This window comes from Peromyscus californicus, unplaced genomic scaffold (genome assembly GCF_007827085.1).
Source record: "Peromyscus californicus insignis strain IS unplaced genomic scaffold, ASM782708v3 Scaffold_8__1_contigs__length_139910024, whole genome shotgun sequence".
Classification (NCBI taxonomy): Eukaryota; Metazoa; Chordata; class Mammalia; order Rodentia; family Cricetidae; genus Peromyscus; species Peromyscus californicus.
In genome coordinates, this window is record NW_026294606.1 from 64,109,910 (window position 1) to 64,133,795 (window position 23,886).

Below are 23,886 nucleotides of genomic sequence, written 5' to 3' on the forward strand. Positions count from 1 at the left end.
CATATGGCTACTGGGATCATTCTGGTGGCATCCTCTATAGCCTTTCTGCGCCCCCCCAAAGTCCCTGCTGACTGTACTGTGTGCCCTGAGGTTGCCTTTTGCTCCACCTTGCTGTGTGGAGATGCAGGAAAGCCAGAGCAGTGCTATATTCTCATTTCACTGTTGGTGCTTTAAACACCCCAGGGACAGACTCAGCCAGAGATGTTCCAAGCATCTCTGCCTAAACCTCTAGTTTAGTCTCTAATATCTTGTCCTTAGGTGAGTAGATCTGGCATCAGTGTCTGCTGGCCCAGGTGATTCACCAGAAAGAAAACAGAGAAGAGATGGAACAGTCACAGCCAATTTTGATTGGAGTAGAAACTATTAAAAATGATGTTGATAATATTTAATAGTTGGGTAAGGTGATTCACAGAAAATTTGTCAGACGTACCAAAATTCTCTGGATAAAAGGCATTAGGTATTCTGGTTGGACTCTGTGTGTGCACATGCGTGCATACATGCCCTTGCACACTCGGAGGCCCCAGGTTGTCACGTGTCTCCCTCTGTCATTCTCGACATTAATTTTTGGGATAAGTTCTCTCACTGAACCTGAAGCTAGCAGTTTTAGCTAGACTGGCCAGTCAGTGAGCCCTGGGGTCTGCCTGCATCTACCAGCATCCGAGTGCTGGCGTTACAGATGTGCACCACCACACCTGGCTGCTTTATAAGGGTGCTGCTGGGGATCCGAACCCAAATTTTCCTGCTTGTGCAGCAAACACTTTACCCATGGATCCAGTTCCTTAGCTTGGTTCTTAGGGTTTTTGAAAAAAACTTTTTATATGTTAAGAAACAATGAATGCCTTTTCTATTTAGAAATCATCATTTCCTTCTGACTGGTTTCAATGAAGCCGAAAGGCAGGCGGTTTACATCGTAGTTGTCTTATTAGCAGAGCTTAAAAATTCTTCAGTAATAATAAATGGCCTCAATAATAATTGAGTACTTTGTGTGCAATTTGTCATCTGACTGACAGAAAGTCTTATGGGGTATGTCTGATACTATGCTTGGGTTAATACTAGGAATCGGAGGTAAGGAAACTAAATTATGGCTCGTGAGGGACAATGCCAAAGCTAAGACTGGCTTCGATCTGGACTCTCAATCTCTGGCTCTTAATAATACATATATAGCCCATGTGCAGTTACAAGCTAATTTTTTAAAGTCTTCAAGTTCTAGTTCACTTTATATTTTAGTAATTTCTTCTACCTTAACATATGTCTGCTTTTCATTTAGTTTTGACAAAAATTAGTTTGGGGTCTGAGGTGGCCTTCCTTTGTAATTCAGCTACCCTTACTTAAAAATAATATATTTAAAAATTTTGTTTATTAATGTTTTGCTTGCATGTATGTCCATGAACCACTTGTATACCTGAGGCCTGTGGAGGGCAGAAGAGGGCAGGGGATCTCCTGGAACTGGAGTTATAGCCTGTTGTGAGCCACTATGTAGGTCTGGGAATTGAACCCAAGTTCTCTGGAAGAGCAGCCGTGGTCGTAATTACTGAGTCACGTCTCCAGCTCCTACCCATATTTTTTGTGAGTCGTCATGTGGTTGCTGGGAATTGAACTCAGGACCCCGGAAGAGCAGCCAGTGCTCTTAACCTCTGAGCCATCTCTCCAGCCCCACCCATACTTTTTATATGCAAACCTCCACGATCATGTGCTTTTGTCAGAACAGAACATATATAGTTTACATATACTTAGGTTATATATTTTGTCAGAATGTATAACCTAAATATATGTAAACTATATAAATTCATATATATTGGCTGCATGCGTAGGGCAAGTGTCATGGGTGAAGAACATCAGGGTGTTAATTATAACACCCGTCTGTAACAACAAGCTCACAGCCTCTCTTCTCTGGCGATGATCAAGTTGTAAAATTTGGAAAAGACTGAGCAAGTCCAATAAAAATTTAGTAGCAGTGACAGCTTTACCCCTGGATCTAACGCAAACAATAAATTGTGATTTCAGCTCTGAGGAAGTAATCTAATAAAGATGATAAAAATCCACACCAGGAACGGAATTCTAGTTATAGAAAAAAATTATTACATGTGATGAGAGCCCCAAATGAATTTGTTTGGATTTGCATAACGACCTTTCCAGTCGCGTGGGACATGGCTTTCTCCTCCAGGCAGCACAGGCTTCCCTACGTGGTGAGCTGATTAGCTCCGTCTGGTCGGAGTCTGGACCCAGTTCTAGGAGCTGAGCCAAGTATGATAAATAAGGCTGTGGAAGTTGTGGAATACCTTTAACACACTGTATTATCATTTTGATGGAAAATAATCAAGATGAAAACCCCAGAGCCAGTCACATTCTAGAGCCTGGCCTCATTCAGGAAGGGCAAGTGGTTCTCATCTGCTTGCTGGAGTCCCAGCTTTGTGCTATTGAGGAAGTGGACCAGTGTTTCACACACAGAGACAAACCCTGTCTGCCATGGCTGAGTTTTAATCTAGTTTGGCCTAGATGTCAGGGTGGTTCTTTCTTAGAGGCACCTTCCTTCTCAGTGGTTAAGACAGTCTACTCAACACATCATAAATGTCCAGGTAGAGCATGTGTGTAAACCTGCTCATCAAATGTTCCAATGTCTCAAGTCACATCCTTGTGCTGATGTCTCAAGTCAATCTCCTGAGCTAAGCAGTGAAGGGCTTCCATAGGAAAGGGGGAGTTAGGGAGCATGCAGCAGTCTAGGTCTCTTTCTGGAGAAACAGGTGTGTGTGTGTGTGTGTGTGTGTGTGTGTGTGTGTGTGTGTGTGTGTGTGTGTATGTGTGTGAACATTTGGGATGCAAACTGTAAACAGAAATGCTGTGATGATTAAGAAATAGTCACTGGCCAGTGTGGGGTGAGGATGGAGCGAACTGCAGGGGCGCATCCCTTCTGTGTGCAGATGTGTGTGCTGGTGTGAAGAGTGGAAAGGCAAAAGAAACAAGGACCCTTGACCCTGGTCTCAGCATCTGACAAAGGAAGGATTCAGGTCTGCACCCCCTGCCCCGCACTGACCTCCTGTGTCTGAATACTTGCTTCCTAGCTGGTAGTACTGTTTTGGGAGGTTGTGACACCTTTAGGAGGCCTGGCCGGCAGAAGGAGGTAACTGGGAGTAGGCTGATGGGCTAGAGCCTGGGCCTGGTCTCCTGGTTCCAACCTGAGCGGCTCTGCTTTCTGTTTCATAGAGATGTGAGGAGATGAGGAGTCCCAATGACATTCCTGCCATCAGAAAGTCACCTTCCTCATCAAGATGGACTACATCTCTTCAGACTGAACCCAAACAAAGCCTCCCTTGAGTGGCCTTTGTCATGTGCTTGGTCACAGTGAGGAGAAACCCCCACAGGTCACATGGAGAATGCACTACAAGAATGAAGTTTGAATGGAACTATTTTCACCTTGTGGTGGGTGTGGCAGGACTGTGCATCTCTTTTCCACAGGAATAGCCTCCTCCAGTGTCCTGACTTTCTATGACTCCCGCCTTTACAGATTTTCTTAAAATGTACCATTTTTCGGTCTGACAGGAATTTCTTTTCCTCCGGAGGTGCCAGCCCTGGGACACAAAACCCTGTCTTTTTCCAGGCAGTCCTGTAGTGCTGTGGCTAGGAGCATCATTAGTCTGGGGCCAGATACTTCCTTTTCCTTACAATCTCAAGGAGCGATCCAGGCCATGGTGGCACACGCCTTTAATCCCAGCACTCCGGAGGCAGAGGCAGGTGGATCTATGTGAGTTCGAGGCCAGCCTGGTCTACAGAGCGAGATCCAGGACAGGAGCCAAAGCTACATAGAGAAACCCTGTCTCGAAAAACAAAACAAACACACACAAATCTCAAGGAGCTGACACAATTCTCGCAGTTTCCTGTTCATTCCCACCAGTCCCCAGGAAATGGAAAGGGAGCAGCCGCATGCGCAGGTAGTTGCTGGCCTATCCAGGGAAGTCTGAAGTCAGTACGCATCTGGCAGCAGGCAGTAAGGGGGCTGACTTGTTGATCGCTGGTCCTCTCTTGCCTTTGGCTTGCTGATACTAGATTTATCTCTCTTCCTCATGACATGTTTATATTTCTCTCAAATCTGAATATTTGGTGTCTTTGTATTTTGGGCCAACAATTTTTCCTTTCAGATTAACAGGTACATGGATGAAGTCTTTACATATCCAACAGCTGAGCCGTTCCAGGCAGAAGCTAGGAAACACAAACCAACTTCATACTGGCACAGGTGCCACTCAGGCCCAAGGCGTGAAACCTGCCTTCCTATAAAACGGAAGGAACACATCACTGCTCAGTGAGGACTAACACTGGGTCGATCCAATGGGGCCACTTACGGGTCTCTCACCTGTGCGTTTCCTCTTTCCTTTCTTCTTTCCTTCCTATTCCTGTCTTAGTCCCTCCCAGGAGTGGGAGAGGGGTACAAGTACTACAGGGGAGGGGCTTTTGTGATGTGACTCAGGGCAGAAGCATGCACTTGAGTAGAAAGTCACGTTAGGAGGTTCATCTCCTGGATGAGGTGAGTCCACGGGATACGGGACTCTGAATCTCTGGGGGAGGACGGGAGAAGAAAAGAGACCGGAAAGGAAGTACTGAAACAGCTGAAACGGAGAAGGAAGTGAGAGAAAGTGCTGATGAAGCAGAACTAGGAGGATTCTGAGATGAGGACATGAAGTGACACTAGGAGCCCGAAGGACTTTCCTCCAGGGGGCAGAGTTCAGGACACCGCTGCCCATGGTCTACAGGGAACAGAATCAACATTTGAACCGTAAGTGAGAAAGGGCACTGCTCTGCAGGATTTCCTCTTCTGACCAGGAAAACAAGGTGTTTGTTGTGGACTGCTGTGTCTTCCTTTTTGTAATTACTGACGTGTTCTTGATTCACTCAAATATTTCTTGAGAGTCAGCCCTGGCTCACACTGTCATGTGGGACACAAACATGACTTCGAAGCAGACCCTGCTCTTTGGAGGAGTTCATCATCCAGGGAACAGCAAAGGGACTCTACAGGCGACAGGAGTCCGTGTGTTGGGGCCTCTACTAAAGGTTCAGGAGGAGGGAGGCTCTGCAGTGCTTGTGAACGGTGGGAGAGCAGCCAGTTTTAGTACCACAGAGAAGGCCAGTTTGGCTGTCGAGTCCGAGGCCGGAGGCCAGGGCTGCACTGGGAAAGATTCAACTAACACTCACCTGTTACAGATTGCTATGGTCTGAAAGTGTCCCCCAAAGACGAGGTACTGGGGGCTCAATCCCTAGATAGCAGTGGTGGGAGAAGCCTGGTGAGAGGTGGCCAGGACACAATCCTGCCACTGAGGAAGGGTGAGATTGTCCTCCCTTTCCCCCCACCCCCCTCTCTCTCTCACTTTCTCTACGCCTTTCTTTCACGGGCTGATGCAGCAAGAAAGCCCTCAGTCTTCGGTTTCCAGCCTCCGGAACTGTGAGCCAATGAACTTCTGTTCATTAAAATGAACAGACTCGGTTGTTCCGCTATGGCAGCGTCAAACACCCAGAGATGCGGTGCGTAGCAGTACCCTCACACACCTCCACAGCATCTTAAATGAGGGGCACCTCAGTCCCCAAGTCTACCTTCCAAACTTTCTAACGCTCCAGTCACGCAGATCCCCAAGGCCTGCTGTAAAGGTGATCTGGACTTCATTTTCATTTGACAAATAAAAATCATGCATAAATTTAATAATAATAAAAAAGAAATAAACTAAGTTCATGTGTCAAGGCAGTTCCTTTCTGCAGGAGGGCCAAATAGTACATGAGTGTGGTGTTAGCTTGAACTGTCAATGTGACACACCTAGATGAGCTTGGGAAGAATCTCAAGGCATTGTCAAGATGATGTGGCCTGTAGGAGACTGCCTTAATTATGTGGGAAGATCCACTCTGAATGTGGGCAGAACTTTCTAGTAGCTGCTTGGATAAAAGACATAAGAGGAAAGTTTTTCCTCTCCTGGCCTTCACTCTCACTGGTGAACTCATCTACCTTGCTGCTGCTGCTGGTACTGACTCCTTTTGCTGACATTAGAAACAGCTTCTTTAGGATTCTCACGTGGACTAGGGACGAGATGCTCTCCGGGAATCCCCAGCCTTCATTCAAGGTAGGACTATGAGGGCAGGGTGGATGTGGGGGTTGGGGAAGGGAACCTAGCCCCAAGGACTGAATAACCATTGGGTTCTGGGACGCTCTACTGTTGAACCATTCTAAACATATTATGGAAGCAAACCTAATAAATTCTCTTTTAATATAAAAAATCATGCATATTTATGATATACAACATGGTATTTTTGAAATCATACACATGTAGATGGGTAAATGTGTGAATTAATCTATGTATCATTCACATACTTTATGAAAATACATGATATGAGCTCTACTATTTTCAAGGATACTATAAGTAACCCTGTGTGTGAGTCATGACGTCACATAATCACTCTCACTCCTTTTGTCTAACTGAAACTCTGTTCCTTTGCCCAGCATCGTCCCAGACCCCCAGGCTCTGGTGACTGGTTATCACTCTCTGCTCTGCTTCTGTGAGTCCAACTTTTTCAGATTCCTCAGCGCGAGTCCGTGGTACCTGCATTTCTGTGCCCGTTCACTATCCTTAACAAAATGCCCCCCACGGTGATGCAAACCAGGGCATTCCTTCTTTTGGAAGATACATATATACAGCACATTTTCTTTATCAATGATGTAGTAAAGTGGATACTTATGTTGATTCTATGTTTTAGAAGCTGTTAGGAAAATGCATCCATGAACACAGGAATAGAGATGTCTCTTTAAAACACTGAGTCTGTTTTACTAAAGTTTTCGTGTGTGTGTGTGTGTGTGTGTGTGTGTGTGTGTGTGTGTGTGTGTGATCAGAGGACAACATCAGGTGCTGTCTCTCACTGGCTCAGAACTCATCCAGTGGGCTAAGATGGCCGGCCAGCCAGCCCTATGGATCCAGTACTGAGATTACAAGGACATGCTTTATTATTTACTTATTTTCTTATATGGGTTCTGGGAACTTAACTCCTTGTGCTTACAAGGTAAACAAATTACCAACAGAGCTATCTCCTTGAGGCCCTATTTTTATTGTTTTTGAGAAATCTCCCTATTTTTTTTATAACAGATATACTAATTTACATGAAATTTAGAAATAAAACCTAGAGACTTGTGATCTAGTAGAGATAACTATTCTTGAATGATAGAAAACTGACCCCAAAGGGATTTCTAACTGGTAAGATGATATACACAGTCAGATTTGGGAGGCTGAGACTTCATGACCAAATCTATATAGTCACAATTCAACTGGTATTCACTTTGCCTAGAAAAATATCTGCCAAGCGTGCGTGCGCGTGCGCGCGCGCGCGCGCGCACACACACACACACACACACACACACACACACACACACACACACACCCTTTAAATTCCTTCCAACTTGATGTGGTATTGCTGACAGGATGAATTTTGCTTATTTTGGATTTTTGAAACAGGGTTCCTCCACATAGCCCTGGCTGTCCTGGAACTCACTATGTAGAACAGGTTGTCCTGGAACTCACTTTGTAGATCAGGCTGGCCTCAAACTCACGGAGAGCTCTGTCTTTATCTCAAGTGCTGGAATTAAAGGCGTGCACCATCCTGCTACTCCCCCCCACCCCTTTTTAAACTTTGAGCAATTAGTCCCTTAAAAAACTCATGTAGATATAAACAAACAGAAATCAATAGTAAGATAAAAGCAAACCACAGAAGACTCAATTCTGCATGTGAAACATATTAGGCCACAGATGAGATTAGCAATCTTTTCCTCTTATACTATTAAAAGCAAATGGCCTACATAATTTTTACTATTCAATCTTAAGATAACTTTCAAAATTCACTAGAGCCAACCAGAGCACATTACATAGAACATCTCCTTCAAGAGGCAAAGGACGCCACAGTGCCCGAGAGAGAAAGCACTGTGCTTTAAAAGGCAGAGGGTTCAACAAAGCACTTCCACAATGGCTTCTTTCCCAGCTTATTCATACCTGAGCCTCTTTTTAACCTTCTTCTGGCCAGTTTAATCTGATCCTGCAGAATCTGTACCCAGTCTCTTGGGCCAGGAAGTTTATCCACATGGTTCGCAGTACAGTACTTTTCTGTAAAGACTGAAAGAAAACATGAAATGCCACTAAATACCTTAACAACAACAAGAGGATGCAGAACAAAATAGGAAGATGGTCTAAGGACAAAACAAGTCTATGTCTTTTGTTGTTTCTTTCCCGGTGCTGGGAATTTATCCTAGGAATGAGCACATGTGCTCTACCACACGCTTTTTCCTCAGCCCTGCAGTGAACTTCTAAGGATGTCAGACCCACAGGGCACATCGTCTGCAGTGGCACTATGCTCTTTTGGTGAAGATGGTGAGCAGCTGAGCACTGGCTATCTATGATGGCTTGTGCTTAACATGAAACTGCTGGAAACACTAAACAGTTGGTATGGAAACTGCTCTTTTTGTGTGTGCACGTGTCAGATGGGCAGAGAGGACGATACTTCATGTGGCTCTGCCAGGCCCATTCATAACAGAATTGAGCAAATGTGCTAAATGACTTTGTCTGTGGTGTCAATTCAAAATCAAATGCAGCACTGCACAGAGATGTTCTCACTCTGATCCGTAAGAACTCAGTACTCAACGTAAATAATGGTGCTGTCCATCTTGTTGAAATTCTAAGATTCGGTCTAGGTAGGACTCAACATCCTGCATACTGCATTAGATATGAGGAAAGACTGGCCCTATTAAGTGCTAAGAATCACAGGGCAGGACAAAAGAGAGGCAGAAAATGACCCCAGTAAAGCCACATAATATGTGAGTTGTGGAGTTAACATTTCTGCCTGGGCTTTGTTCCTGAGCACTAGTCAATTCTTCTTTTTACCTTGCTGCCTGTGAGGTCAGTAAGCAGTCCCAGCACACTGCCTTTGTGATATTTAAAATGTTGCTAATTTTAATGTGTTAAAAGGTCTCTTTCAAAAAGAAATGGCACAGGAAAATATTGACAGATTTAACTATACAAAAATTGAAATTCCCATTCAATGAAAAACGAACATTTTAAAAGAGCTACAAAACCTGGCCACATTATATATGCCTCAGAATGTTCAATATCTTTAAAGAGTGCACTCAAATAAAAGAGCAAGTTCAATAATCCCATAGATCAATAGTGTATTTGAAGTATAAAACACTAGGGAAAACGTTCAACTAATAGGAAAATCAAAGAACTGAAAAGCACACATTGTATACCTATCCTAAGTTAGAAAAAAAAGGTAAAAAAGGCTGTATTTCATAGTAGCAAAATTGTGGTGACCTGGCCCAGTCAAACATTACTATTAGCGTAAAAATGGGATTTTTTTTCTTGAGAAATAAGAATAAAACTAATGAGATCTATAAAATGGTTACACCACTGATCAGTAATGTTACTTCTAAAATCATGTCCTAAGGAAGTACCAGGAAGAGGAAAAAAACGGTGTGTGAACTCAGACGCGAGCAGTTCCCGTGTCCAGGGTAGATCTGCAGGCCACAGGGAGAGGGGTTCCCTTTCAGAAGCTAATACTTGTCCCAGTTAATCAAGCATCTAGGGCAGGTGACTGACACTCTGTGGCAAAACACATTATTCACCACAGAAGGTGAGGTAAAGGTGGAACACCACAGACTTTGGGTGGACTGTTTGTGGAGCAACCACATGATGTGGCCAGAGGAAAGGTAGACAGAGCAGTGCAGGGAAAGAGGCTGGTCAAGGATGCTGCTGTCTCTGCGTCTATAGGAATCAGTCTCAAGACCCTGGAAGATAATCTTTTTTTTTTCCATTTTATTTATTTACTTATTTTTTGAGACAGGGTTTCTCTGTGTAGCTTTGGTGCCTGTCCTGGATCTCACTCTGTAGACCAGGCTGGCCTCAAACTCAAAGAAATTCACCTGGCTCTGCCTCCCGAGTGCTGGGATTAAAGGCGTATACCACCGCCACCTGGTCGGAAGATAACCTTACAAATGATGTATCACCTATGCCATCATCATATACTTTAAATCAAATTTAGATTACTCAATGTTAACTAATACAATGTCAATACTAAGTAAGTTGTTGTATTGTTGCGTTATTTAGGGAATAATCATGAGAAAAAAGTCCATATTCATGGAACTCTCTCTGCAGACCAGGCTGGCCTTGAACTCAGAGATCCATCTGCCTCTGCCTCTCAAGTGTTGGGATTTAAAGGTGTGTACCACCACTGTCCAGTGAAAGTCGACATGTTAAAACATGTACTTTACCGTAACTGAGCTGTGCTGCCAGCATCAAGGTAATGTCTGTGTGTGTGTGTGTGACATGCTGGGTTTTTTCCTCCTTGAGGATTTTCCGTCCCTGATTGGTCAAATCTGTGGATGCTGAACTCACCGAACATGAAGAGCCCGTTGTACATGTGGTAGTTAAGACAAAGAACAGAAAAACGTAAGAAGAGAGAACATACAGAGTGAAGAGCACCTGGCTGAGCATAGGCTGTGGAGAACAGTGCTTAGGAGTAGATGATGGAGGCAGAGAAGCCCACAAGGAAGACCAGGATGACTGAAAAGCCAAGGGACTCAGGAACAATCTTATCAAGGTGACACGTGGCTCCAGAGCGCAGTGAAACAGTGGCGTGGCAAGTGTCTGACGAGAGCCTCTGAGGGAGTAGCCACCAACATCACTCTTGAAACACCTGGACTCAGGGAGAGGAGGAAAGGAAGGATGAAGGGTGTTGGTAGGCTGTGTGAGCAAGCAGCATGGCAGATGGAAATAAGACATGGGAAAAATACGGGGATAATTCAAGGAGCCATCTTGGAGGAACTGGGGTGATGGGATATAGGAATGAAGCAGAGAGGCCACCTACAAACAAGATGGAAAGCCAGAGGATGAGGAGATGTGCTGATAAGAAGTGACTCTAGACAGGAGGCTCTAGGCTCCAGAGACTCTGTGAGCTCAGTGCTGAGCCACCATGGAGATGAAGAGTGTGGGAAGGTTTGGAATTGTTACTGACCATGGGCCAGTAATAGACTGAGGACAAGCAGTAAGGTGCTAAGCAGTGAACGGGGTGCAGCAGTCTACAGGGGGCTATTAGGTGGAAGGGATGGCCTAGGGTTAGGATTAGCTGAACAGTTTCAGCAGCAGAATGGGGGCTTAAAGTACTCGAAGATGCTGGAAAATGACAGCAGATAGACAGACTCTGAGATGCCACCCACATCACAAGTGGAGATACCAATGGGTTGGCGGGTAGGGGTTAGATGGTAGTAGCATACATTCAGAATAGTCTGATGGGATGCTGGAGTATGAAACAGCAGAGCGGTGTGGAAGGATGCTAAGGTATGTTGAGTGACGTGGGCTAGCAAGCAGCAGTGAAAGGCACGACTACTGAGCTCCTGACACCATGTGGCCAGGGATCAGATGGATTTTCATGTGTGCAGGGGAGTGAGCCATACCGAGCGACACCAAGTTGTTGGAGGGAGATGTACAGATCTCCTAAGAGCCTTCATGGAAAAAAGGTCCATCGCAGCTTTACATGAGTGGGGGTGGGAGCAGAATGAAGGAGTAGGGCAGCAGGAACCAGGTGACCGACCCACTGGAGGTTCCCACCATAGGGCAAAGGAGAGCAGAGGAAACAAGCCACGTTCCCGGGCAGAGATGCGCTTTCAACTTCCTACACCAGCTCCTTCATTTCTCTGTCTCCCTCCAAGTAGCCAGCATAGTGAAGAAGCTCAAGAAACATGTGGTGAATGAATCAATAGCGTTCCTAGTCTTGTTTCTAATGTTAACAGATAACAGAAACTGAAAAATATAGACTAATTAGAAAATGACCTATCGGAATTAACAGGAAGTCTTAATTAGTCAAACCTATTTAAATAAAAAAGGTTTTATTATACTCAAATGCTCACAATAACATTTACTAACTGAAGAACTGTCAAAAGGTGCTTGAAGTTCTGTTTTAATAAATAAAATTATGAAAACAATGCGTTTGTATCTAGCATTCTATTCACTTATATGAAAATGCATACTACAAAAACAACTGAATAGACTATCTTAATGAGGTAAACATCTTTCCACTTATAATGCTATGTATACAATTAATTTCCATAGCAACCTCTTTTCTTAGATTGTGAAATGCTTGTGCTCAAATTATCACACATTAGCAAGTTGTGGTTCCAAAATAACAAAGTAGTCCTGGGCTATGCCAGTGCCCTCAGGGCTCCATGTGTGCTCGCAGCGGTGTGTAGGAGAACCGAAGTGAAGGCTGGGGATGCTCTCTCTCACTCCACGAGAACTTTACACTCTAACCTTGAGCTCAGTAACCCATCGTTCACTTAAAAAGGCAACAGCTTCTGCTCACTTTTTTCTTCTTTCAGTTAAAACTTTTCTGCTTTCAATAGAAAAATGCTAGAAAAATCACTGTCCCCTGGGCCCGTGACTAAGATCTTTGAAGGCACAGCATAGACTTCTCAAAAAAAAAAAAAAATGCCTACACAAACAAATACTTCCACCAGGCACATTATTGACATTCTGATTCATGGATTACATCCAAACTTCAAAGGGACTTTTAACTAGAATTTACCTATTGAAGATGAACTTTTATTCTCTCCATTACAATCGCAGATGGGACCTTAGAACAAGGCCCAAAGACGACATTGCATTGATGTAAAAACAGCTGATACGCTATGGGAATAGAGGTATGGAGTAAGCAGAATATATTTTGCTATCAGAATCTATAGCTAAAGGTCAAGCTATTATCCTGGTAACAGTTCCATTAGGAGTAATGATGTGAAAAGTGGCATTGCATTAATGCACTGGGCTTCCTACTATGTTAATAGTGGGTCATTAAGAATCATAGTAGGATAATTTGCATTCATCCTCAGAATGCAATGGGTTCTAAAAAGAAATTTCCCTCCTTCCTATTTTAATGCATCAAGGAGACAGGAGGGCTAATTTTAAATGAGCCCAAATAATCTGAGCAAGTGGAATGAGACCAACGATTAAACTAAATAAAAGAGTTTAAGCATCTACTTTGCTTAATATAATTTGAAGTCCCAAGGCACAGGGAGGATGTTAAGTCACCAGGGAAATGACAAATGCTTGAGTAGATTTGTACATGAATAATGACTTTCCCAGATGCTTGCATTCATTTGAACCATGCCCTTTAATTGTTTATAAATAATGAATAAGCTTGTGGTGGCTGAGCAGATCCTACCCTGGGAATGCAGCTTTTAATATAATCGTCAACGAGCTTGGTGCTGGGGAGCGTGTCTGACACACCAAACAGAGCAGACTGGCCTTGTTCCCCCAAACCAAGTTCAAGGGACTTCTTATGTAGATTTTTCTGTACTGGAAGAACAGAGTAGAGTGTGGCCTTTTAAAGACATCACTGTGTCATCCAGACACCTGAGGGAGTGTGAGATTGGTAGAGATTCAATCTCTCTGGGGTTTGTTTAAGAATCCTAGCCAGCGGGGGCTGGAGAGATGGCTCAGAGGTTAAGAGCACTGGCTGCTCTTCCAGAGGTCCTGAGTTCAATTCCCAGCAACCATATGGTGGCTCACAACCATCTGTAATGAGATCTGGTGCCCTCTTCTGTCCTGCAGGGACATATGCAGGCAGAATACTGTATACATAATAAATAAATAAATCTTTTAAAAAAAAAAAAGAATCCTAGCCAGCAATGACAACATGCTTTCAGCTATAATGACTCAGCTATAACTCCAGCAGCCAAGTGGGAACTAAAGTTTGCATGGAGGAGATCTGAAAAGTGGGTCTTCATTAGACGCCAAATGCCCTAAGCCTTTGAGAGGCTAGACCCAACGGCCTTTGTAGTAGGATCCCAACTGGGGACCACTTGTAGCGAAGGGTCTTCAGAAGCAGAGTGAATCTTAGGCATTAATGTTAAAGACACTATATCCTTCTGAAATCCTCCTCTGTTCTCTTAAGGCTATTATTTTAGCATCCCACGTGCTTAGCAGTTTATATAGTCATTTAATCTTCACAATAACCAGTAGGGTGGGTATCGTGATCTTAATTACAGATGACAAGATCCAAGTATGGGCAAGTGAAACAACTGATTTGAGATTGCACAGCCAGAAAGGACTGTTTTCCATAGAAATAATTAGGTTTTTAATCTTTGATTTTTGTAGGTGAGTATACAGGTAGTATAAGAGAAAAATGGTCAAATCCTAAACAGAAATAATGCAATGACTAAGTAATTATTTCCATGCTGAAGATGAGTGTTGATGTTATTTTCAACCTCACAAAACTGAAGTGTGGTGACATCTGGGGAGAGAACACTGGCAGATCTCCTGTTCCTGTGGCCCACAATCCCCAGACCAAGGAGGCCAGTCAAGTTAATGAGGACAAGTCACACATGGGTACTGGACCCTGAGGGGACAGATGTAAGGAGTTTTTTTTTTTTTTTGGTTTTTCGAGACAGGGTTTCTCTGTGTAGCTTTGCGCCTTTCCTGGAACTCACTTTGGAGACCAGGCTGGCCTCGAACTCACAGAGATCCGCCTGGCTCTGCCTCCCGAGTGCTGGGATTAAAGGCGTGCGCCACCACCACCGCCCGGCCAGGAGTTTTGAACTCTGAAACCTGATGATGTGCTGCAGATGTCCAGTGAAGCAACAGTCCAACACTCTAGCAGAGGGTGAGAGCTGGACCTACTTCTTCTACCTTCCCCTCAGATAGTGGGCAATGATAATGAAAACATGGCATGCAGAGCTGAAAAGTCATGGTGTGAAGAGTCCTGTTGTATCAGATGTAAAACCAGACCTGGGGGCTGGGGGTGGGGGAGACAGGAGGAAGAACCCAGCTGATAAAGAGAGAAAAGAAGGAAGGAGATGTGCAGAGAGAAGCAAAGTCATGGAGTTGATACAGAATGCAAGCACGCAGACCAGTCCTAGGGCAGCCCTTGTCCTTCCCATGTTTATACACAGACTCACAAAGACAGCTTGTCCCCAAGGGTACCTGAGTAATACCCACTTCTGGAAACCAAAATGCCTCCATGAAGAGTGTTTCATATAGGTTGGGGGAAAGCCCAAGTCTTCATGTACCATTGATTACATCAGAGCACACACTCTAATGCCACCGGACCTCTGGATGCCCTAACTCTCCTTCCTATCACTGGCCTCCATGCATCACGAATCTTAGAAGCACATCATGAGACACGCAGTCACAAAAGATCTTCTGAGATGTGATTGCTTCAGCATACAGTTTCTCTCACCTGTTTCTGTGGCTTGTTAGGGCCAGTTAAAGTGGATGATGTTGTCTGACTCTGTACACAAACAGGGTGATGCTTTTTATCTTGACTCTTGACACCATGTGGCCTTATTATAAAAATCACATGTGCTCATTCAGGAAATAATTATCCAGTACCCATAATGTTCCAGGATAGACTAGGTGCTAATGAATAAATGGCCTCTTGTTCTCAAAGAGTCTGCAGTGGAGTGGAAGATGAAGGCAAATAAGAGGTCAAGAACAGCGGAGGGCTGGGCATGGTGGTGCGTGCCTAAGAGTTAGGCAGAGGGATTGCCAGTTCAAAGCCAGGCTGAACTACCCAGTGAATAGCACAGCAGAGACCAAACCAATACAACAGACACCTACACAGGATCAGAGAGAAGCGGGGCATCTTACCATGCTTGGGCTGGAGGGCAAGCAACTGGGAAAACTTTTGTATAAAGTGATGGCTAAGCTAACCTTAGGGAAAAGTAGATACTAAAGAAAGACAAAAGCAGTCAACGCAGAGATAACTGATCAAGAGACAGTTGAGTGCTCAGCCCTAAATGGGACATGTCTATCCCACCCTGCAAGGCCCACGGAACACCACAGAAAAGGTAGAAAGCATATAAAAGCGCCATGAAATGCTATCTTTTGGACATGACATGACCATTCCACCCAGGAGCCCACCGCAGCTTGGGTTACCTGTATAAGACCTAGCCAGTGAACATTCCATCACGATGGGAAAAGGCTTATGAGGCCTCATCCCTACCCGAGGAGCTATTATCAGTTGATGACTGCTGGAATAGATAACCCCACACTCATGAGCACACAGGCAGCGTGCAGGGTAGGGTCGGGGTGGGAGAGGGGATCTGGGTTGGCTATGATCAAGATACATTATATACATGTATGAAACTGTCAAAGAATAAAACCAGTGTTCGGAAGAGTTAGGAAGGAAGGATGGATGAATGGGTATTTCAGACACTGGGAAGGTTATGCAGAGGTGAAAGCACACCCTGAGGCTATCCCAGGTGGCTGCAGTCTCTAGGGGGGAGCTCAGGTTTCATGCTGATGAGGGAGAAGGAAATGAGGTCCTGGGAGCATGAGCTAGAACCCAAGCCTTTGCATGAAGCTGTGAAGACAGTATGAGAGGCCAGTAACACAGGGAAGGAAGCACAGGCAAGCTCCCGCTAGCCTCTGCAGGCAGGAGACTCTTCTTTTGTAAATTATAAATGCCAGCTTTCACCTTGGAGAGGTCTGGGGTCGGAGGGGATACTGAAATTATCGAGGAGTAAAAGCATTGCCGCTGGTATTCCTAGCTCCAGATAAAAAGGAGAGAAAGGGAGAGAAGAGTCACTTTGAAGAGAACTTCTGCGGTCAGTGTCACAGAGAGAGGGGAGAGGAGAAGCAGCCCACTACACACAAGTTCTTCTTAAACAACGAAGCATGCAGGAAACAATCTGGCTGGAGCCAGACGCAAGAAATCAGAGTTAGACTCCCACCAACCTAAGACAAGGCTAGTAAGGAGGTTTGTTTAAGACGCTGAAGGAAGGACTTCATTCATCAGGAAAACAGCAAGGCCTGGCTGGAGAAATGGCTGAGTCTGTGAGGGAGCTTGCTGCCAAGCTGATAACCCGAGTTAGATTCCATATGGTGGAGTAGAAGCCCTGAGTAGAAGCACACATGCACTGGTTCATGTACACACACACACACACACACACAGAGAGAGAGAGAGAGAGGGAGAAAGAGAGAGAGAGAGAGAGAGAGAGAGAGAGAGAGAGAGAGAGAGCACAATTATGAATAAAATATAACTTAGAGAAATTAAAAAGACGAAGTAGTTGAAATAAAAAAAAAAAAACAAAAAACAGAATGGGGCCAGCAAGATGGATCAGCCCGTTAAAGGACTTGCTGTTCAAGCCTGATGACCTGGGTTTGATCTCTTGAACAAAAGAGAAGAATTAACTTCACAAATTGTCCTCCGACTGACTCTCTCTGTCTCTGTCTCTCTCATAAATAAAGAAATACAAGCTTAAAAAAAATCAAAGATCGGTTAATTAAAAACTTAATTATTACTGAGACGGGGGCAGAGCAGACAAGCGCTCAGATTGTAACGCAGCAATGAAGAGACAGAAAACAGACAAATGAAGATTCGGGAAAGAATGAAAAGGTCCAACAAGCACAGATGATTCAGAGGGAGGGAGATGAGAGAACAAAAGAAGGAAAAATAAACTAAAACATCCAGAGCTGATGAATCATAAACTCTGGGTCTCAAGAAGCATAACTACTAAGCAGATTAATAATAAGACAAATACACACCTATACCTAGAGTAAAGAAACGAAACAACACTGACAGCAGAGGCGTTTTGGAAGCAACTAGAATGGACAGAGGCCAAAAAATGCCACAGGCTGAGAGCAGCCTCACAGCAACTGATCTTAGAAGATACTGGAATATCTTCTGGTCACTCTGAGAAAAGCCATCTAAAAGAAAGAGCTCACTGGAACACTGTTTGATGGGGATGATGGAATAAAGAGATTCTCAGAACAAAGACAGAAGAAAAGTTCTTGTAGATTCCTGTGCAAAGAGATACTCATATATCCCAAGATGGTCTTAAACCCACCGTGTGATCAAGGATGACCACAAACGTACTCTCCGCCTCTACCTCCTTAAGTGCTGAGGTCCCAGGCATGTACCATTACATGCAGTTTTGTTTGGCACTGGAGATCAACCCCAGGGTTTGTGCATGCTAGGCAAGCACTGTACCAATCGAGATACATGTGAACACACACACACACACACACACACACACACACACACACACACACACACAGAGTTAAAAAAATCTCTAAAAGTTTGCTGGGGGAAAAATAAGAGAATACTATTAGATTGAATGAGCGGAGGTGATTTTTCAAAAATGGGCATTAGGAAACACAAAGCCTAAAGGGAAAGAAACCCGGCGGTCAGATCCCAAATCTGCTATGACAAAAGGTAGCATGTGCCGTGCTTTCCCAAGTGGGGAGATGAGTGGCAGTGTTTGCATCACATGTGACTTCCAGAAGAACTCAGAGAAGACAGCGAGAGAATGATGACCTGACAGAAACAGGAAAACACTGACATTCACACAAGAGCAGAAGCAATAAGGGAAGTGGACGGCTAGCTGACTCATTAGCAATCAGGGCCTCAAGTGTCAGCTGAACTTCAGATGACAGGTGAGAATGAAGTCTGGCGACCCCGGATATCGGTAAAGAGGAGGGCAAGCAGGATTTCTTACACACTGCTCGTTGAGACCACTTGATAACGCCCGATGAGGCTGACAACCATGTTCCCTGTTAGCCATTCTACTACCCAGGGTATCCCTGAGGAAAACTCAGCTATAAACTCCAGGAGACAAAAGCTGACCATCGACACTGCAGGGGAGGGCAGGGGGACTCACTCACTGTCTCAAATAAAGGCCACAGAAAGGAAAGGCTTTACTGTGCTGTGGCTGGAAGTTGAAATCAACAATTTAGACTAACTCTGTTAAAAATAACATATATTTTTAAAAACAGGACTTTTGAAGTAAAATCTAGTGGCAAAAGTCCAGTATGAATCTGTTTACATCAGTTTGTTAAGTATATAAAACAACAGTAAATGCCATGTGTGGATACACAGTTACATAGTAAAATTAAAACCAAAAATGGGAAAGATACTCATGAAACTCAAGTTACTTTGAGACAGTAAAGAATGAGAATGGAAGACACAGGAGCATTCTGCTTCTTAAAAAGTAAAGAGAGAGAGAGAGAGAGAGGCAGGCGGATCTCTGTGAGTTCGAGGCCAACCTGGTCTACAGAGTGAGATCCAGGACAGGCACCAAAGCTACAAAGAGAAACCCTGTCTCAAAAAAAACAAAACTAAACAAAAAACAAACAAAAAAACAACAACAACAAAAAGTAAAGAGAGGCTCTACAGTAACTATAACATCAGTTCCAAATCTGGGAGGTAAGGCAGAGAGAAACACAAACGTCCACAAATGTCTTCCCTATGTTCAAGATGAAGACTATTAGTTTACTTCTTAGTCTCAATACTATGCTAATGGGGACAAGTGTTATACTTCAGTCTATGAGACAATCAAAATTTCTCCTAGGATTTGCCATAGAAAAGTTAATCTTGACCATCCCTTAGTCACACACGGTATAGACATGGGTCAGGAGAGAGCACGGAAAACTGTCTTTAAGAGGGAGCTGGGAGAAGGCTCGGCATTTCTCTATTGGGAACACCAGGAGATAGATACAGTGTCTATCTTACCCCTCAGAGCTCTGGCTTCTCAGATAAGGCCCCCCAGAGTTCCTGTGCCAGAGGGTCCGCCCAGCAACAATGTCTCTTGTTCATGTAGACTGCAAACTCAACAAGGGTGTCTCTTATTCACTGTTGTCCCACAAGAGGCAAACATGGATGTACTGCTCAAGAAAGAATATGTATGGAAAACTTCTGGCTCTGGTGTATTACTTATCCCGAAAGAACTAAAGGGGGGTTTCCTTTTATTAATTTTCACATTTCTATTTGTATGTGTGTTTTGTGTATGTGCTCATGTGTGTGCAGGTGCATGAGCTTGTGTGCATACACACAGAGGCCAGTGGGGGACAGCAGGTACCCTGCTCCATTGCTCCCAGGCTTACCCCTTATTTAAAGTTGGGGCTAGGCTGGTGGCCAGCACGCTCCAGTCCTTCACTTGTCTCTGCCTCTACAGTGCTAGGGTTATAGGCTTCCTTTGGAGCATGCTGGCCACCAGCCTAGCCCCAGCTTTAAATAAGGGGTAAGCCTGGGAGGTGGCTTAGTGGCTTATCAGGTAAGAGCACTAACTGCTCAAGCATGAGGACTTGAGTTTTGATACCAGCACCTGCATAAAAGACTGAGCATGGCTACATGTGCCTATAACCCTAGCACTGTAAGGGGCAGAGACAAGTGAAGGGCTGGAGCGTGCTGGCCACCAGCCTAGCCCCAGCTTTAAATAAGGGGTAAGCCTGGGAGCAATGGAGCAGGGTACCTGCTGTCCCCCACTGGCCTCTGTGTGTATGCACACAAGCTCATGCACCTGCACACACATGAGCACATACACAAAACACACATACAAATAGAAATGTGAAAATTAATAAAAGGAAACCCCCCTTTAGTTCTTTCGGGATAAGTAATACACCAGAGCCAGAAGTTTTCCATACATATTCTTTCTTGAGCAGTACATCCATGTTTGCCTCTTGTGGGACAGCAGGGAATGAGAGACACCCTTGTTGAGTTTGCAGTCTACATGAACAAGAGGAAGATTTCTTCACTAAATGCCATAGGTCTCCAATCATACAGTGTCCAGAAGCTCATTTCAGGTTTGATTAGGGTAGCAATGATTTAGTATACTTCACACACTAACATACCCTAAAATTAAGCATTGTAAGCAATCGTTAATTTAATGATAAAAGAATGTTCTCCGCATTATATATCTGAGACTGATGGAGGAACCAGCCATGTAGTCTACTGTACAAGGCCAGCAGGCAAGTATGGTAAAAGCTGGTCCCAGTGACCACCTACCACTCACAGCTGACTGCTACTGTATGGGACTATTATTTAAGTTGGTGGCCATTATGAAAAGGGTCTTAGACATGTATAACATTGATTCCCAGCCACATTTAGTTAATTCTATAGGTTTACTACTGAGAATTGGATCAAAATTTCTGAACCATAGAATTACTGACTTGGAGAATTTAAAGACCAGTCAACGCACACTCTTTCATAGAAAAGGTAATGTTTCCAAAGTTTAAATGGTACTCAGGAACAAACCTGCATGCTTACAATGCTCCTTTCACTGCCCTCAACCTGGTGGGAAATGTGAGGTTTAGACAATCTTGTTTAATCACAGTGATTCTCAAAGCCCTGAGACCAACAGACCTGGAGGAAAACAGCCATATCCTCTGCCTGCCCTTCCTCTCTTTACTACAGTTGCATCTCTGTCTGGAAGGGTGGGCTGAGAAGTGCCTATAATGAGTTCTCAAATTAAAGAAAGCTAATTTAAATTTATATCCAGTTAAGAAAGCCCACAGCAGAGCTCATTTATAACACAATGATTGGGAAATATGATTAACACTTTCCGTTGGCAAACTGTGATACAGCATACCGTTGTTTAATGCATCTGGTACAGTTCAAGGGAATAATATCTGCAAAATGTTAATACCTAGAATAATAACAAGCTTTGATGCATGCGTAATTTACTGTTTAATTCATTTTTTCCTTCAGCAAAGAAAAATGTTTCAAAATGACAGATTTATAGGAACCCTCCTTGAAAAGTACCCTGGAAATCTTGAGTATAACTCATTTATTTTATAGACCAGGAAGTCACATATCAAGCAAAACAAAAACCTAAAGACTGAGAATCATCAAAAAGGCAGGCAAGCGGCAGAAAATGGGATGCATCCTACCATCTCTTTTTGCCCAAGCACTGCGCCATGGAACTCGCCTATGCTTGTCTGCTCTTGAGACGAATGTTTGAATGAGAATGTAATGAGTTTTTCTCACTTTTTAAAGCTAGGGCTTCTGGGCAGACAAACTTATGAAGTCAGTTCTTGGGTTAGAGTTCACGTCATAGCTAGTAAGTCTGCAGTTTGACTCCGTGAGAAATCGGATCACCAGTTGGTCCTCACAGTCATGCAAATGCAAATGTGGGCTGGAGGGATGCACTTAAAGAGTACTTGCTGCTCTTGCAGGGGACCTAGTTTCTCACCACCTACATGGAAGCTCACAACTGTCCCTAAGTCCAGTTCTAGTGCATCCAGTGACCTCTTCTGACCTCCACGGGCTTCAGGCACACATGTAGTGTACATATATACATGCCACTAACATACACATTCTCTCTCTCTCTCTCTCTCTCTCTCTCTCTCTCTCTCTCTCTCTCTCTCTCTCTCTCTCTCTCTCTCTCTCCTAACTGCAGATGTGACCAGGCTAGAAGAATAAAACACCGGAAAGGTTCGGCCTCCAGGACAGATGAGTGTGCTCACATCATGTCTGTACCACATCGCTGCACGGGGGTGGTGGTGTGGGGGGGTGGGGGTGGGTGGGTGGTGGTGGTGGTGTTAGAGCAAAGACAGTGCATCTCATTGGTGGGATTTTTTCCCTTTTTTCTAATTGAGATTGGCTTTAGGAAAATTTTGGGTTCATATTTTGAGTCTTACAATCAAGTTCCCACACTTTTTTGTTTGATACCCTGTCTTTGAGGCACTGATTTGCTATGATGAGGAGTGCTAAGGGAAACACGTGGCTGCATGTGTATAATGATACACTACGAAGTCCTGAGACAGAAAAGACAGGAAATAACAAAGTAAGCCTGACTATGGACACCATTATTGGCTTCAATCAAACTCAAACCCTATGGTAAAGTTACTGTATTTTACTTTTTCTAGATGATCATTTGCAAATGAGAAGAACAGACTCTCTCTTGCATATGATGGAGCTTGTTGTTGGCTCTCACAGAGTAACACATTTTCAGAGCCCTCGTTGGATACAAGTTTGGTTTTATATTTGGATTTCCTTGATGCTTTTATCAATAAGATTTATACATACTTGATCAAGATAGATCATTTGATCTTTTGTGTTATTTCTTTTACTCTTCACACTTATATTCCACCTTTTAGAATTTCAGCTGCCCTTTCCAGTTGGGTATGGGAAACTATACTGCCATCCATACTCAATGTCTATGTATCTAGTGTGGAGTTGTGTTTGATTGTGTATGTGTGTCTAGGGTTCATGTGAAAGGACATCCTCCTTAATCACTTCTTCACCTTTATTGTTGTCTTGAGACAGGGAGCTCGCTGAACCGGGAGCTCGCTGTTGGACTCAACTGGCTAGGCATTGAGACCCTGGGATTCACTGGTCTCTGGAATTCACTCCTCGCAGCGCTGGGGTCACAGACACACCACTACCCTGAGCTTTTACATGGGTACAGCAGACCCAAATTCAGGTCCTCATTCTCACAGAACAAAGTCAATCAACTGAGCCATCTCTCTAGCCTGTGTGTAAAAACAACCCTTCTGAGGGAAGATAAACTGACTGCTTGGTTCTCTCCTTCCTTTCTGGGTTTATTGGGCATTTGTTATATGAGTGGCACAGTTTCATGTACCAAAAAATTTAAAAGTAATACGAAAGCATTCTCGGCCGACAGGAACTTCGAGTCTTTATTAGGAAGACCACATGCTCAAACATCAAAAAGATGACCATAGATCCTCATTTATCTGTTTTCCCAATGAAATGACAACAGCACAGATTTGATTCCTGAACTGTTCCAATTTAGGCCATCTTCCACACACGCCATTAAGACTTACAGCTACAGCACATAAAGGCTCCAGTACTACTGGGATTTAGAGCAGGCTGCAAACAGCACAAGTGGACTTCTTGAGAGAGTCTCACGGTTGACATGATGATACCTGGGCCTAACCAGGAAAAATGACTTGATCTGTCCAGAAAGAATTGAAAGAGAGACCCTTAGAGAGACTATAAAATCCAGAGTAAAAACCCAGGAGTGTTCAGTATCTGAAGGATGGTGTCCAAGCTTAGGTGGCCCTCCCAGTAGAAGGCACTGGGAAACACAGTAACAAGGAGAGAGAGAAATGGAGTGAGACTGGACTAGACTTGATTTAGTCTGTAAATGAA

The 23,886-nt window shown here is 44.0% G+C and overlaps 1 protein-coding gene across 6 annotated transcripts in view; it reads right to left on the minus strand.

Moving 5' to 3' along the window:
• The window catches only part of Bend7 (BEN domain containing 7), an 87,663-nt gene that overhangs the window by 6,984 nt on the left and 56,793 nt on the right, over positions 1-23,886 (minus strand). For 4 of the 6 annotated variants that reach the window (XM_052728194.1, XM_052728195.1, XM_052728193.1 and 1 more), the window contains one exon: positions 8,007-8,126. The exons of the other annotated variants lie outside the window; for them this stretch is intronic. In XM_052728194.1, the coding sequence (XP_052584154.1) occupies positions 8,007-8,126 (120 nt within the window). The remainder of the gene's footprint in view (positions 1-8,006; positions 8,127-23,886) is intronic. 6 annotated transcript variants of the gene reach the window in all.